The following is a 17669-nucleotide window of genomic DNA, read 5'->3' on the forward strand; positions in this document are numbered from 1 at the left end:
CCCAAGAGCTTAGGCTCCCAAGTGACCCCCCCCCCCTCCCAAGAGCTTAGGCTCCAAGTGACCCCCCCCCCTCCCAAGAGCTTAGGCTCCAAGTGACCCCCCCCCTCCCAAGAGCTTAGGCTCCAAGTGACCCCCCCCCCTCCCAAGAGCTTAGGCTCCAAGTGACACCCCCCCCCCTCCCAAGAGCTTAGGCTCCAAGTGACCCCCCCCCCCCCTCCCAAGAGCTTAGGCTCCAAGTGACCCCCCCCCCTCCCAAGAGCTTAGGCTCCAAGTGACCCCCCCCTCCCAAGAGCTTAGGCTCCAAGCGCCCCCCCCTCCCAAGAGCTTAGGCTCCAAGTGACCCCCCCCCCTCCCACGAGCTTAGGCTCCAAGTGACCCCCCCCCCCCCCTCCCACGAGCTTAGGCTCCAAATGACCCCCCCCCCCTCCCACGAGCTTAGGCTCCAAGTGACCCCCCCCCTCCCACGAGCTTAGGCTCCAAGTGACCCCCCCCCTTCCCACGAGCTTAGGCTCCAAGTGACCCCCCCCCCTTCCACGAGCTTAGGCTCCAAGTGACCCCCCCCCTCCCACGAGCTTAGGCTCCAAGTGACCCCCCCCCCCTTCCCACGAGCTTAGGCTCCAAGTGACCCCCCCCCCCTTCCACGAGCTTAGGCTCCAAGTGACCCCCCCCCCTCCCACGAGCTTAGGCTCCAAGTGACCCCCCCCCTTCCCACGAGCTTAGGCTCCAAGTGACCCCCCCCCTCCCACGAGCTTAGGCTCCAAGTGACCCCCCCCTCCCAAGAGCTTAGGCTCCAAGTGACCCCCCCCCCCCTCCCAAGAGCTTAGGCTCCAAGTGACCCCCCCCCCTCCCAAGAGCTTAGGCTCCAAGTGACCCCCCCCTCCCAAGAGCTTAGGCTCCAAGTGACCCCCCCCCCCCTCCCAAGAGCTTAGGCTCCAAGTGACCCCCCCCCCCCCCTCCCAAGAGCTTAGGCTCCAAGTGACCCCCCCCCCCTCCCAAGAGCTTAGGCTCCAAGTGACCCCCCCTCCCAAGAGCTTAGGCTCCAAGTGACCCCCCCCCCCCTCCCAAGAGCTTAGGCTCCAAGTGACCCCCCCCCCCTCCCAAGAGCTTAGGCTCCAAGTGACCCCCCCCCCCTCCCAAGAGCTTAGGCTCCAAGTGACCCCCCCCCCCCCCCTCCCAAGAGCTTAGGCTCCAAGTGACCCCCCCCCCTCCCAAGAGCTTAGGCTCCAAGTGACCCCCCCCCCCCTCCCAAGAGCTTAGGCTCCAAGTGACCCCCCCCTCCCAAGAGCTTAGGCTCCAAGTGACCCCCCCCCTCCCAAGAGCTTAGGCTCCAAGTGACCCCCCCCCCCCCCCTCCCAAGAGCTTAGGCTCCAAGTGACCCCCCCCCCTCCCCAAGAGCTTAGGCTCCAAGTGACCCCCCCCCCCCCCCTCCCAAGAGCTTAGGCTCCAAGTGACCCCCCCCCCTCCCAAGAGCTTACGCTCTGAGTGCCGTTCACTGCTCTGCGCACTATGGTGCCCCTGATTTTAACCGTTTACACCCCCCGTACGATCACCGGTCGGCCATGTCTGTTTACGCCCAAATATATTTTCTTTTCCAGAACCCAGACTGGCACGGATTCAGCGATGACCCGGAACAGGACGTCCGGAACATGCGGATGGTTTTCTTCTTCGGCGTGTCGGTGTGTCTGGTGCTGGCGCCCATCTTTGTGTACTACTCTCCGGAGAGGGGGTGAGTGCCCTCCTCTTCCTCATCGCCCCCTATAACCTCATTGTGCTCCCACCCGCCGCGCCGTGAAGACAATAAAGCGCCATCACTCCCCCCGCCATCACTTAGTCATCTCTGAGGGGGAGAGTATATTGCGGTTATATGTCTTCTCCTGACAGACGCTGGCAGATAATGCTCCGTCAGACTCGCTGCCGGAGTGACAGGAGGACCCCCCTTTCTTCTGCCCCCGATTTGGGGTGCGTAGATTGGAAGCACAAGCCCCCGTGGACTGGCGATATATATAGCTGGCAATAACTAGGACAGGGGACAGATGCGGGGTCACCTCACTCCTAGCACTGACGTACCGCAGCGTGATTAGTGCCACCCGCGCAGGTGAGGGCAGCCGCTCGCTCGCAGGGAATGGCTGTGCAGCCGGTCCGCGCAGCTTCCTAAGGGAGAGTCCTAATGAGCACAAATCAATTATTTATTTTCACGCTGAGCTGAAAGAAATTGGCAGCGCAGCACGTCTCGCCCACAGCGCGCGCCAACATCAGACGGCAGCGACCCTTAATCACAAAGTCCTGCGCCGGGCAGGGTGACGCACACTCGTCCGGACCGTCCCTCTCGCTGCACCCGCTCTTAGGGCACGGAGTAGTCAGCACTGGCTCTGCACCCGGAGGTCCGGATCGCAGCACACAGTGTGCGCCAGATCCGCGGCGCCGGCGCTCACCGTGAACCTCGGCTCCTGGGCGAGATCCCGGAACTGCACGAGATCGGAGAGGTGCGGCACTGGGGGGGGGTAATAAGGTGTTGGCAGAGGGGGCGCGGGGGAAGCTGCTGTTTTCTGCCTCTCCGTGGGAGCTCGACATGTTGTGGCTGAGGCTCGCAGCGGAGGTGAGGAAGCTGTTAATACGCTTTAATGAGTGTCGGCAGCTGCCAGAAATAGCGGCTCTGCTTAATAATGCAGCGAAGCAGGAGACGTGTGCGAGCATGTTATATGGGGGACGCTGGCCTCTGCACCCCATCCCTATACACACCCTCCCCAAAGACACCTCTCCCCTCTATGCACCCCTCCCCAAAGACACCTCTCCCCTCTATGCACCCCTCTGCAATAACAACTCTCCCCTCTATGCACCCCTCCAATGACACCTCTCCCCTCTATGCACCCCTCTGCAATGACACCTCTCTCCTCTATGCACCCCTCTGCAATAACAACTCTCCCCTCTATGCACCCATCCCCAATAACACCTCTCCCCTCTATGCACCCCTCTGCAATGACACCTCTCCCCTCTATGCACCCCTCTGCAATGACACCTCTCCCCTCTATGCACCCCTCTGCATGACACCTCTCCCCTCTATGCACCCCTCTGCAATGACACCTCTCCCCTCTATGCACCCCTCTGCAATAACAACTCTCCCCTCTATGCACCCATCCCCAATAACACCTCTCCCCTCTATGCACCCCTCTGTAATAACAACTCTCCCCTCTATGCACCCCTCCAATGACACCTCTCCCCCTCTATGCACCCCTCAAATGACATCTCTCCCCTCTATGCACCCCTCAAATGACATCTCTCCCCTCTATGCACCCCTCCAATGACACCTCTCCCCTCTATGCACCCCTCCAATGACATCTCTCCCCTCTATGCACCCCTCCAATGACATCTCTCCCCTCTATGCACCCCTCCAATGACATCTCTCCCCTCTATGCACCCCTCCAATGACACCTCTCCCCTCTATGCACCCCTCCGCAATAACACCTCTCCCCTCTATGCACCCCTCCGCAATGACACCTCACCCCTCTATCCACCCCTCCCCTCTATGCACCCCTCCGCAATGACACCTCTCCCCTCTATGCACCCCTCCAATGACACCTCTCCCCCTCTATGCACCCCTCCCCTCTATGCACCCCTCCGCAATGACACCTCTCCCCTCTATGCACCCCTCCAATGACATCTCTCCCCTCTATGCACCCCTCCAATGACACCTCACCCCTCTATGCACCCCCTCCCCTCTATGCACCCCTCCAATGACATCTCTCCCCTCTATGCACCCCTCCAATGACACCTCTCCCCTCTATGCATCCCTCCGCAATGACACCTCACCCCTCTATCCACCCCTCCCCTCTATGCACCCCTCCGCAATGACACCTCTCCCCTCTATGCACCCCTCCGCAATGACACCTCTCCCCTCTATGCACCCCTCCGCAATGACACCTCTCCCCTCTATGCACCCCTCCCGCAATGACACCTCTCCCCTCTATGCACCCCTCTGCAATAACAACTCTCCCCTCTATGCACCCCTCTGCAATGACACCTCTCCCCTCTATGCACCCCTCTGCAATGACACCTCTCCCCTCTATGCACCCCTCCAATGACAGCTCTCCCCTCTATGCACCCCTCCAATGACACCTCTCCCCTCTATGCACCCCTCCAATGACACCTCTCCCCTCTATGCACCCCTCCAATGACACCTCTCCCCTCTATGCACCCCTCCAATGACACCTCTCCCCTCTATGCACCCCTCTGCAATGACACCTCTCCCCTCTATGCACCCCTCTGCAATGACACCTCTCCCCTCTATGCACCCCTCTGCAATGACACCTCTCCCCTCTATGCACCCCTCTGCAATGACACCTCTCCCCTCTATGCACCCCTCTGCAATGACACCTCTCCCCTCTATGCACCCCTCCAATGACAGCTCTCCCCTCTATGCACCCCTCCAATGACACCTCTCCCCTCTATGCACCCCTCCAATGACATCTCTCCCCCCTCTATGCACCCCTCCAATGACACCTCTCCCCTCTATGCACCCCTCCAATGATACCTCTCCCCTCTATGCACCCCTCCAATGACACCTCTCCCCTCTATGCACCCCTCCAATGACACCTCTCCCCTCTATGCACCCCTCCAATGACATCTCTCCCCTCTATGCAACCCCTCCAATGACACCTCTCCCCTCTATGCACCCCTCCAATGACACCTCTCCCCTCTATGCACCCCTCTGCAATGACACCTCTCCCCTCTATGCACCCCTCTGCAATGACACCTCTCCCCTCTATGCACCCCTCTGCAATGACACCTCTCCCCTCTATGCACCCATCCCCAATAACACCTCTCCCCTCTATGCACCCCTCTGTAATAACAACTCTCCCCTCTATGCACCCCTCCAATGACACCTCTCCCCTCTATGCACCCCTCAAATGACATCTCTCCCCTCTATGCACCCCTCCAATGACAACCTCTCCCCTCTATGCACCCCTCCAATGACATCTCTCCCCTCTATGCACCCCTCCAATGACATCTCTCCCCTCTATGCACCCCTCCAATGACACCTCTCCCCTCTATGCACCCCTCCAATGACAGCTCTCCCCCTCTATGCACCCCTCCAATGACACCTCTCCCCTCTATGCACCCCTCCAATGACACCTCTCCCCTCTATGCACCCCTCCAATGACATCTCTCCCCTCTATGCACCCCTCCAATGACACCTCTCCCCTCTATGCACCCCTCCAATGACACCTCTCCCCTCTATGCACCCCTCCAATGACACTTCTCCCCTCTATGCACCCCTCCAATGACATCTCTCCCCTCTATGCACCCCTCCAATGACATCTCTCCCCTCTATGCACCCCTCCAATGACATCTCTCCCCTCTATGCACCCCTCCAATGACATCTCTCCCCTCTATGCACCCCTCCAATGACATCTCTCCCCTCTATGCACCCCTCCAATGACATCTCTCCCCTCTATGCACCCCTCTGCAATGACACCTCTCCCCTCTATGCACCCCTCTGCAATGACACCTCTCCCCTCTATGCACCCCTCTGCAATGACACCTCTCCCCTCTATGCACCCCTCCAATGACACCTCTCCCCTCTATGCACCCCTCCAATGACACCTCTCCCCTCTATGCACCCCTCCAATGACATCTCTCCCCTCTATGCACCCCTCCAATGACACCTCTCCCCTCTATGCACCCCTCCGCAATAACACCTCTCCCCTCTATGCACCCCTCCGCAATGACACCTCTCCCCTCTATGCACCCCTCCAATGACACCTCTCCCCTCTATGCACCCCTCCCCTCTATGCACCCCTCCGCAATGACACCTCTCCCCTCTATGCACCCCTCCAATGACACCTCTCCCCTCTATGCACCCCTCCAATGACACCTCTCCCCTCTATGCACCCCTCCAATGACATCTCTCCCCTCTATGCACCCCTCCAATGACACCTCTCCCCTCTATGCACCCCTCCAATGACACCTCTCCCCCTCTATGCACCCCTCCGCAATAACACCTCTCCCCTCTATGCACCCCTCCGCAATGACACCTCTCCCCTCTATGCACCCCTCCAATGACACCTCTCCCCTCTATGCACCCCTCCCCTCTATGCACCCCTCCGCAATGACACCTCTCCCCTCTATGCACCCCTCCAATGACACCTCTCCCCTCTATGCACCCCTCCAATGACATCTCTCCCCTCTATGCACCCCTCCAATGACACCTCTCCCCTCTATGCATCCCTCCGCAATGACACCTCACCCCTCTATCCACCCCTCCCCTCTATGCACCCCTCCGCAATGACACCTCTCCCCTCTATGCACCCCTCCGCAATGACACCTCTCCCCTCTATGCACCCCTCTGCAATGACACCTCTCCCCTCTATGCACCCCTCCAATGACACCTCTCCCCTCTATGCACCCCTCCAATGACATCTCTCCCCTCTATGCACCCCTCCAATAACACCTCTCCCCTCTATGCACCCCTCCAATGACATCTCTCCCCTCTATGCACCCCTCCAATGACACCTCTCCCCTCTATGCATCCCTCCGCAATGACACCTCACCCCTCTATCCACCCCTCCCCTCTATGCACCCCTCCGCAATGACACCTCTCCCCTCTATGCACCCCTCCGCAATGACACCTCTCCCCTCTATGCACCCCTCTGCAATGACACCTCTCCCCTCTATGCACCCCTCCAATGACACCTCTCCCCTCTATGCACCCCTCCAATGACATCTCTCCCCTCTATGCACCCCTCCAATAACACCTCTCCCCTCTATGCACCCCTCCAATGACACCTCTCCCCTCTATGCACCCCTCCAATGACATCTCTCCCCTCTATGCACCCCTCCAATGACATCTCTCCCCTCTATGCACCCCTCAAATGACATCTCTCCCCTCTATGCACCCCTCCAATGACACCTCTCCCCTCTATGCACCCCTCCAATGACACCTCTCCCCTCTATGCATCCCTCCAATGACATCTCTCCCCTCTATGCACCCCTCCAATGACATCTCTCCCCTCTATGCACCCCTCCAATGACACCTCTCCCCTCTATGCACCCCTCAAATGACATCTCTCCCCTCTATGCACCCCTCCAATGACATCTCTCCCCTCTATGCACCCCTCCAATGACATCTCTCCCCTCTATGCACCCCTCCAATGACATCTCTCCCCTCTATGCACCCCTCAAATGACATCTCTCCCCTCTATGCACCCCTCCAATGACATCTCTCCCCTCTATGCACCCCTCAAATGACATCTCTCCCCTCTATGCACCCCTCCAATGACACCTCTCCCCTCTATGCACCCCTCCAATGACATCTCTCCCCTCTATGCACCCCTCCAATGACACCTCTCCCCTCTATGCACCCCTCCAATGACATCTCTCCCCTCTATGCACCCCTCCAATGACATCTCTCCCCTCTATGCACCCCTCCAATGACATCTCTCCCCTCTATGCACCCCTCCAATGACATCTCTCCCCTCTATGCACCCCTCAAATGACATCTCTCCCCTCTATGCACCCCTCCAATGACACCTCTCCCCTCTATGCACCCCTCCAATGACATCTCTCCCCTCTATGCACCCCTCCAATGACACCTCACCCCTCTATGCACCCCTCCCCTCTATGCACCCCTCCGCAATGACACCTCTCCCCTCTATGCACCCCTCCAATGACACCTCTCCCCTCTATGCACCCCTCCGCAATGACATCTCTCCCCTCTATGCACCCCTCCAATGACACCTCTCCCCTCTATGCACCCCTCCGCAATGACACCCCTCCCCTCTATGCAGCCCTCCGCAATGACACCTCTCCCCTCTATGCACCCCTCCAATGACACCTCTCCCCTCTATGCACCCCTCCGCAATGACACCTCTCCCCTCTATGCACCCCTTCGCAATGACACCTCTCCCCTCTATGCACCCCTCTGCAATGACACCTCTCCCCTCTATGCACCCCTCCCCAATGACACCTCTCCCCTCTATGCACCCCTCCGCAATGACACCTCTCCCCTCTATGCACCCCTCCCCAATGACACCTCTCCCCTCTATGCACCCCTCCGCAATGACACCTCTCCCCTCTATGCACCCCTCTGCAATGACACCTCTCCCCTCTATGCACCCCTCTGCAATGACACCTCTCCCCTCTATGCACCCCTCCGCAATGACACCTCTCCCCTCTATGCACCCCTCCGCAATGACACCTCTCCCCTCTATGCACCCCTCTGCAATGACACCTCTCCCCTCTATGCACCCCTCTGCAATGACACCTCTCCCCTCTATGCACCCCTCTGCAATGACACCTCTCCCCTCTATGCACCCCTCTGCAATGACACCTCTCCCCTCTATGCACCCCTCTGCAATGACACCTCTCCCCTCTATGCACCCCTCTGCAATGACACCTCTCCCCTCTATGCACCCCTCTGCAATGACACCTCTCCCCTCTATGCACCCCTCTGCAATGACACCTCTCCCCTCTATCCACCCCTCCGCAATGACACCTCTCCCCTCTATGCACCCCTCTGCAATGACACCTCTCCCCTCTATCCACCCCTCCCCAATGACTTTTCTCCTTTCTGATCTGACAACTGTTTTGCACTGACCACTTTCTGCTTTGCACCCCTCCCCCGCCCTTCGCCCGCTGTTCCCCTCACTTTCCGCTGTCTTCTTCCCGCAGGATGAAGGGCTGGGCTCGCAGAGAAGCCGAGCGGCAGATAAAGAGGAAAGAGGCGCTGGGTCTGACGCTCATCGAAATGAACTACTACGATCCGAAGAGCCTGGTGCTTCCCCCCGAAGATGAATAGCTGCACCCCTCCCCCGTCCCTCTGCCCATTCAATAAAGTATGTGTTATCCACAATCTGCCATTGTGTTTGGTCTTTTACAGAGCACCGCTATGGCCACCGCCGCCGCCGCCGCTATCAGACGGTTTTCTTCTTCCAGTTTTGCACTTTTTTTTTTTCCACAGCCAATTTCTGAAACCATAAAACTTTGGCGATCTGTGTCCGAACCGGACGTCGGCTCATTCCGTACAGGGATCGGTGGGTGGATGGGTGGAGGGATGGATGGGTGGAGGGATGGATGGGTGGGTGGGTGGATGGATGGATGGGTTTGGATGGATTGATGGATGGGTGGGTGGAAGGATGGGTGGGTGGCTGGATGGGTTTGGATGGATTGATGGATGGATGGATGGGTGGGTGGAGGGATGGATGGGTGGGTGGAGGGATGGATGGGTGGGTGGGTGGAGGGATGGATGGGTGGGTGGGTGGGTGGGTGGAGGGAGGGATGGATGGATGGGTGGGTGGAGGGATGGATGGATGGATGGGTGGGTGGGTGGAGGGATGCATGGATGGATGGGTGGGTGGAGGGATGGATGGGTGGGTGGTGGGATGGATGGGTGGAGGGGTGGGATGGATGGGTGGAGGGGTGGGATGGATGGGTGGAGGGGTGGGATGGATGGATGGAGGGGTGGGATGGATGGGTGGAGGGGTGGGTGGGTGGAGGGATGGATGGATGGATGGGTTTGGATGGATGGGTGGGTAGGTGGAGGGATGGATGGGTGGGTAGGTGGAGGGATGGGTGGGTGGCGCGATGGATGGATGGGTGGAGGGATGGATGGATGGGTGGAGGGATGGATGGATGGGTGGAGGGATGGATGGATGGGTGGAGGGATGGGTGGGTGGGTGGAGGGATGGATGGATGGGTGGAGGGATGGGTGGGTGGGTGGAGGGATGGATGGGGGTGGGTGGAGGGATGGGTGGGTGGGTGGAGGGATGGATGGATGGGGGTGGGTGGAGGGATGGGTGGGTGGGTGGAGGGATGGATGGATGGGGGTGGGTGGAGGGATGGATGGATGGGTGGGTGGAGGGATGGATGGATGGATGGGTGGGTGGAGGGATGGATGGATGGATGGGTGGGTGGAGGGATGGATGGATGGATGGGTGGGTGGAGGGATGGATGGGTGGGTGGTGGGATGGATGGGTGGGTGGAGGGATGGATGGGGGTGGGTGGAGGGATGGATGGATGGGTTTGGATGGATGGATGGATGGATGGGTGGGTGGAGGGATGGATGGATGGATGGATGGATGGGTGGGTGGAGGGATGGATGGGTGGGTGGTGGGATGGATGGGTGGGTCGGACGAGCGATGACTTGTTTTAATCTCATCCCGTAAATTTCTGTAGCTTATCAAAGATCCCGGTGCAGGAACGTACCGCGGCAATCATCACTGCGCATGCGGGAGGCGGCCATATTGGGTCCTGCAGCATGTTCTTCACGGTTGGCATCGCTGGAGGGCACAGAGGTCCTGGCTCACCTTCTGCACCAGGGGGACCAGTAAATTCCTCAATTTTTTTTTCCAATGGTAAAATACTGGGGGTGTGTAGACTTTTGCAACACCCTATTTTTTTTTGTTTGTTTCCACTTAACCTACGTGCACCTGTGGGGTCTGAACACTCCGGCTCTCTGCAATGTATGGAGGGAGAGTCGCTCGGCCCGAGCTCGTGTCCCTGGACCGTTCCTCTAAGTGGATGACAAGATCTCGGGACCTGGAGCACGATGGAGAATCGCTCACATGCAGCTCCACCGCGGCGGACGGACGGACGGACTCCTCCTAGTTTCTGCTCAGTTGTTTTGGAACCCCCCCCCCACCCCCCCCCACCCCCCTCCATCGTTGTCAGCTCCTAGCCATATAATGACCTATGAAGCGTTGCTGGGATTTGTAGTTCTCTGCAAAGTGAATCATTTGGTGGCGGCAGTGGCAGAAGTCCCAGCAGGCTTCCTCCGGTCGGTGCGCGCGCTGCGTCCTTGTGATGTTGGGTGTAGTAGTTACATAAGAGCCAGGCGTTTCCCCCGTTATGTAATGGGATCTAATCCGCACCTTTCGCCGCAGCTGGAGGGACATTGCATAAGTGGTCACGTCCTTCAGGCGGCAAGTGAAGGGTTACTGAGCTGCGGGGATTTGGGTTTAAATCTGCGGGTTTAACTGGCTAAGAGCTGGTGTAATCCAGGCAGGGGGAGGGGGGAGCCGCAGCTGCAGAAGTCTCAGCACCAGGCCGCCTCCTCCCTCACTACACCTGACCGTGACCTGAGCCCACCCTGCACTGGGCACCGCCGCCAGGAGGGGTCCGCCAACTCTGGGAGGGGTCCTTCGCTGCCAGGACAGGGTTCTCCGCCGTTGGAAGGGGTCCATCACAGCACGGACGTGGCACTCCACCGCCGGGAGGGGTTCTTCGCTGCCAGGAGGGGGCACTCCGCTGCCGGGAGGGGTTCTTCGCTGCCGGGAGGGGGCACTCCGCCATCGGGAGGGGTTCTTCGCTGCCGGGAGGGGGCACTCTGCTGCCGGGAGGGGTTCTTCGCTGCCAGGAGGGGGCACTCCGCCATCGGGAGGGGTTCTTCGCTGCCGGGAGGGGGCACTCCGCTGCCGGGAGGGGTTCTTCGCTGCCGGGAGGGGTTCTTCGTTGCTAGGAGGGGGCACTCCGCTGCCGGGAGAGGTTCTTCGCTGCCGGGAGGGGTTCTTCGTTGCTAGGAGGGGGCACTCCGCTGCCGGGAGGGGTTCTTTGTTGCTAGGAGGGGGCACTCCGCTGCCGGGAGGGGTTCTTTGTTGCTAGGAGGGGGCACTCCGCTGCCGGGAGGGGTTCTTCGCTGCCGGGAGGGGTTCTTCGCTGCCAGGAGGGGGCCGTCCTCCAGAGTTTGTGGCTTTATTAAATTCTCAAGGACGCGCTCGGCGACAGGTGCCGGACCTGGGGAGATGGTTGGGGAGTTGCCATGGAAACGTCTCTAACCATTCTGCATCTGAACATCACTTAACCCCTCCCATGCCAGACATCATTAGCGCAGCACCCAAACACTGCTGCACCGAGCGGCTGTGGCTGTAACCCTGTGTGCGCCGGGGCGGTGCTGCACCCATTAACCCTTCAGTCTGTCCTGTATTCTGCTGACTAATATGACTTAACTATTTCTTGGCCAGTATGCAAAACATCAAGTGTTACCGGCCCAGGACGCAGGATTTAACCCCTGAGTAACACTAGGGCCTGTATTTGTCACAAAGAAACGTGAGGTGCAGGTGAGATGATGCTTTACACTGCAGGCAGGAGTCTCTTAACTCTCGCTATGCCAGAATGGAATCTACCAGAGACCAAACCGCACTCAGCCCTTCCCCCGTCAGAAGTGTCTATATGGCGCCATTAACCCTTACACTGCCCGAGTCCTATATGGCGCCATTAACCCTTACACTGCCCAAGTCTTATATGGTCTTTCTTAATCCTTACAATGTCCAAGTCCTATACGGTCTCCTTTAACCCTTACACTGCATGAGTCCTATGTGGTCTTCCTTAACCCTTACACCGCCCGAGTACTATATGTCGTCATTAACTCTTACACCGCCCGAGTACTATATGTCGTCATTAACTCTTACACTGCCCGAGTACTATATGTCGTCATTAACTCTTACACTGCCCGAGCACTATACGGCGTCATTAACTCTTACACCGCCGAGTATTATACGGCGTCATTAACTCTTACACCGCCCGAGCACTATACGGTGTCATTAACTCTTACACCGCCGAGTATTATACGGCGTCATTAACTCTTACACTGCCCGAGCACTATACGGCGTCATTAACTCTTACACCGCCCGAGTATTATACGGCGTCATTAACTCTTACACCGCCCGAGTATTATACGGCGTCATTAACTCTTACACCGCCCGAGTATTATACGGCGTCATTAACTCTTACACCGCCCGAGCACTATACGGTGTCATTAACTCTTACACCGCCGAGTATTATACGGCGTCATTAACTCTTACACCGCCGAGTATTATACGGCGTCATTAACTCTTACACTGCCCGAGCACTATACGGTGTCATTAACTCTTACACCGCCCGAGTACTATACGGCGTCATTAACTCTTACACTGCCCGAGCACTATACGGCGTCATTAACTCTTACACCGCCCGAGTACTATATGTCGTCATTAACTCTTACACCGCCGAGTATTATACGGCGTCATTAACTCTTACACTGCCCGAGTACTATACGGCGTCATTAACTCTTACACTGCCCGAGTACTATACGGCGTCATTAACTCTTACACCGCCCGAGTATTATACGGCGTCATTAACTCTTACACTGCCCGAGTACTATACGGTGTCATTAACTCTTACACCGCCGAGTATTATACGGCGTCATTAACTCTTACACCACCGAGTATTATACGGCGTCATTAACTCTTACACCGCCCGAGCACTATACGGTGTCATTAACTCTTACACCGCCGAGTATTATACGGCGTCATTAACTCTTACACCACCCAGTATTATACGGCGTCATTAACTCTTACACCGCCCGAGCACTATACGGCGTCATTAACTCTTACACCGCCGAGTATTATACGGCGTCATTAACTCTTACACCGCCGAGTATTATACGGCGTCATTAACTCTTACACTGCCCGAGCACTATACGGTGTCATTAACTCTTACACCGCCCGAGTATTATACGGCGTCATTAACTCTTACACCGCCCGAGCACTATACTGCGTCATTAACTCTTACACCGCCGAGTATTATACGGCGTCATTAACTCTTACACCGCCGAGTATTATACGGCGTCATTAACTCTTACACCGCCCGAGCACTATACGGCGTCATTAACTCTTACACCGCCGAGTATTATACGGCGTCATTAACTCTTACACCGCCGAGTACTATACGGCGTCATTAACTCTTACACCGCCGAGTATTATACGGCGTCATTAACTCTTACACCGCCCGAGTACTATACGGCGTCATTAACTCATACACCGCCCGAGCACTATACGGTGTCATTAACTCTTACACCGCCGAGTACTATACGGCGTCATTAACTCTTACACCGCCGAGTACTATACGGCGTCATTAACTCTTACACCGCCCGAGCACTATACGGCGTCATTAACTCTTACACCGCCTGAGTACTATACGGCGTCATTAACTCATACACCGCCCGAGCACTATACGGTGTCATTAACTCTTACACCGCCGAGCACTATACGGCGTCATTAACTCTTACACCGCCCGAGTACTATACGGCGTCATTAACTCATACACCGCCCGAGCACTATACGGTGTCATTAACTCTTACACCGCCGAGTACTATACGGCGTCATTAACTCTTACACCGCCGAGTATTATACGGCGTCATTAACTCTTACACCGCCGAGTACTATACGGCGTCATTAACTCTTACACCGCCCGAGTACTATACGGCGTCATTAACTCTTACACCGCCGAGCACTATACGGCGTCATTAACTCATACACCGCCCGAGTACTATACGGCGTCATTAACTCTTACACCGCCGAGTATTATACGGCGTCATTAACTCTTACACCGCCGAGTACTATACGGCGTCATTAACTCTTACACCGCCGAGTATTATACGGCGTCATTAACTCTTACACCGCCGAGTACTATACGGCGTCATTAACTCTTACACCGCCGAGTATTATACGGCGTCATTAACTCTTACACCGCCGAGTACTATACGGCGTCATTAACTCTTACACCGCCGAGTATTATACGGCGTCATTAACTCTTACACCGCCCGAGCACTATACGGCGTCATTAACTCTTACACCGCCGAGTATTATACAGTGTCATTAACTCTTACACTGCCCGAGCACTATACGGCGTCATTAACTCATACACCGCCCGAGTACTATACGGCGTCATTAACTCTTACACCGCCCGAGTACTATACATACGGTCTCTGTTAAACCTTACGCTGCCTGAGTTCTATATGGTGTCATTAACCATTACACTGCCATGGTAATATACGGTCTCCCTTAATTCTTACACCGTTCGAGTCCTATACGGCATCATTAACCCTTACATTGCCTGGATCACACAGGCTGCGCTGTACTTCGGTGAAGTTGCTGAGCGCAGAGTCTCCCGGTGGCACAGCACACCTCCGCAGTGGTCGGTGCAGCTCCCCGGGCTCCGCGCTGCCCCGGTTCAGCACCCTGGAGAGCGGCTGTGATCGCTGCTCAGTGCTGCCGCCGTGTGGGGGAGGCGGGAGGTGCGGGCTCTGTAGGGGGCAGCCTCCCGCGGCTGGAGCCGGGCGCATCCTCTCTCTCCTCCCTCTGTCTCCGCCGCCTCTTACCTCGGTGCGCTCTGCTCGCTCCACCTGCGCTCTGCTCGCTCCACCTGCGCTCTGCTCGCTCCACCTGCGCTCTGCTCGCTCCACCTGCGCTCTGCTCGCTCCACCTGCGCTCTGCCCGCTCCACCTGCGCTCTGCTGCGGCCATGCCGCTGCTCTGACACCTGCGCCCCGCACCTGCGCTCCCGAGGGTCCGTGCTCCGCCGCACCTCAGCCTCAGGCTGGCACCGCCACTGCCGGGACCCGGGCACAGGTAGGTCACCTGCCGCTGCGGGGGAGGGTCCGGGGGTCTCCCGGGGCTGTGCTCTGCAGAGCTGCTGACTTTTCCCTATAGTTAGTGCTCTGCCCCCGGGGGCTACAGGAGAGCTTCACTGCAGGGTCAGGGGGGAATGCTCTGCAACTGAACTAGATGGAAAATGCTCTGCAGGGTCAGGGGGGAATGCTCTGTAACTGAACTGCATGGGAAATGCTCTGCAGGGTCAGGGGGTGAGAGAGCCATGACATGGAGCAACACCAAATGCTCTGCAAGTGCTGTGCCACATAGTATAGACAGTGCTCTGCGCCTGAACTGCATAGAAAATGCTCTGCAAGTGCTGTGCCACATAGTATAGACAGTGCTCTGCAAGTGCTGTGCCACATAGTATAGACAGTGCTCTGCAAGTGCTGTGCCACATAGTATAGACAGTGCTCTGCAAGTGCTGTGCCACATAGTATAGACAGTGCTCTGCAAGTGCTGTGCCACATAGTATAGACAGTGCTCTGCAAGTGCTGTGCCACATAGTATAGACAGTGCTCTGCAAGTGCTGTGCCACACAGTATAGACAGTGCTCTGCAAGTGCTGTGCCACATAGTATAGACAGTGCTCTGCAGGTGAACTAGATGGAAAATGCTCTGCAAGTGCTGTGCCACATAGTATAGACAGTGCTCTGCACCTGAACTGCATAGAAAATGCTCTGCAAGTGCTGTGCCACATAGTATAGACAGTGCTCTGCAAGTGCTGTGCCACATAGTATAGACAGTGCTCTGCAAGTGCTGTGCCACATAGTATAGACAGTGCTCTGCAAGTGCTGTGCCACATAGTATAGACAGTGCTCTGCAAGTGCTGTGCCACATAGTATAGACAGTGCTCTGCAAGTGCTGTGCCACATAGTATAGACAGTGCTCTGCAAGTGCTGTGCCACATAGTATAGACAGTGCTCTGCAAGTGCTGTGCCACACAGTATAGACAGTGCTCTGCAAGTGCTGTGCCACATAGTATAGACAGTGCTCTGCAGGTGAACTAGATGGAAAATGCTCTGCAAGTGCTGTGCCACATAGTATAGACAGTGCTCTGCAGGTGAACTAGATGGAAAATGCTCTGCAAGTGCTGTGCCACATAGTATAGACAGTGCTCTGCACCTGAACTGCATAGAAAATGCTCTGCAAGTGCTGTGCCACATAGTATAGACAGTGCTCTGCAAGTGCTGTGCCACATAGTATAGACAGTGCTCTGCAGGTGAACTAGATGGAAAATGCTCTGCAAGTGCTGTGCCACATAGTATAGACAGTGCTCTGCACCTGAACTGCATAGAAAATGCTCTGCAAGTGCTGTGCCACATAGTATAGACAGTGCTCTGCAAGTGCTGTGCCACATAGTATAGACAGTGCTCTGCAGGTGAACTAGATGGAAAATGCTCTGCAAGTGCTGTGCCACACAGTATAGACAGTGCTCTGCACCTGAACGGCATAGAAAATGCTCTGCAAGTGCTGTGCCACATAGTATAGACAGTGCTCTGCACCTGAACTGCATAGAAAATGCTCTGCAAGTGCTGTGCCACACAGTATAGACAGTGCTCTGCACCTGAACTGCATAGAAAATGCTCTGCAAGTGCTGTGCCACATAGTATAGACAGTGCTCTGCACCTGAACTGCATAGAAAATGCTCTGCAAGTGCTGTGCCACATAGTATAGACAGTGCTCTGCAGGTGAACTAGATGGAAAATGCTCTGCAAGTGCTGTGCCACATAGTATGGACAGTGCTCTGCACCTGAACTACATACAAAATGCTCTGCAAGTGCTGTGCCACACAGTATAGACAGTGCTCTGCACCTGAACTGGATAGAAAATGCTCTGCAAGTGCTGTGCCACACAGTATAGACAGTGCTCTGCACCTGAACGGCATAGAAAATGCTCTGCAAGTGCTGTGCCACATAGTATAGACAGTGCTCTGCACCTGAACTGCATAGAAAATGTTCTGCAAGTGCTGTGCCACACAGTATAGACAGTGCTCTGCACCTGAACTGCATAGAAAATGCTCTGCAAGTGCTGTGCCACATAGTATAGACAGTGCTCTGCACCTGAACTGCATAGAAAATGCTCTGCAAGTGCTGTGCCACACAGTATAGACAGTGCTCTGCACCTGAACTGCATAGAAAATGCTCTGCAAGTGCTGTGCCACATAGTATAGACAGTGCTCTGCAGGTGAACTAGATGGAAAATGCTCTGCAAGTGCTGTGCCACATAGTATAGACAGTGCTCTGCACCTGAACTACATACAAAATGCT

At 56.4% G+C, this 17669-nt stretch overlaps 2 protein-coding genes across 2 annotated transcripts in view; both read left to right on the forward strand.

The window, feature by feature from the left end:
* Nucleotides 1–8848, forward strand: part of NDUFB11 (NADH:ubiquinone oxidoreductase subunit B11) — an 18586-nt gene extending 9738 nt beyond the window's left edge. Inside the window, exons 2-3 of the mRNA XM_075322968.1 lie at nucleotides 1596–1726; nucleotides 8668–8848. Of these exons, the coding sequence (XP_075179083.1) occupies nucleotides 1596–1726; nucleotides 8668–8794 (258 nt within the window). The 3' untranslated portion in view covers nucleotides 8795–8848. The remainder of the gene's footprint in view (nucleotides 1–1595; nucleotides 1727–8667) is intronic.
* A 6218-nt stretch (nucleotides 8849–15066) lies between these two features.
* The window catches only part of LOC142251602 (caM kinase-like vesicle-associated protein), a 161171-nt gene continuing 158568 nt past the window's right edge, over nucleotides 15067–17669 (forward strand). Inside the window, exon 1 of the mRNA XM_075324562.1 lies at nucleotides 15067–15379. The gene's annotated coding sequence lies outside the window, so the exon portion shown is untranslated. The remainder of the gene's footprint in view (nucleotides 15380–17669) is intronic.

The sequence above is a fragment of the Anomaloglossus baeobatrachus genome, chromosome 9, assembly GCF_048569485.1.
Source record: "Anomaloglossus baeobatrachus isolate aAnoBae1 chromosome 9, aAnoBae1.hap1, whole genome shotgun sequence".
In the NCBI taxonomy this organism is placed as follows: domain Eukaryota; kingdom Metazoa; phylum Chordata; class Amphibia; order Anura; family Aromobatidae; genus Anomaloglossus; species Anomaloglossus baeobatrachus.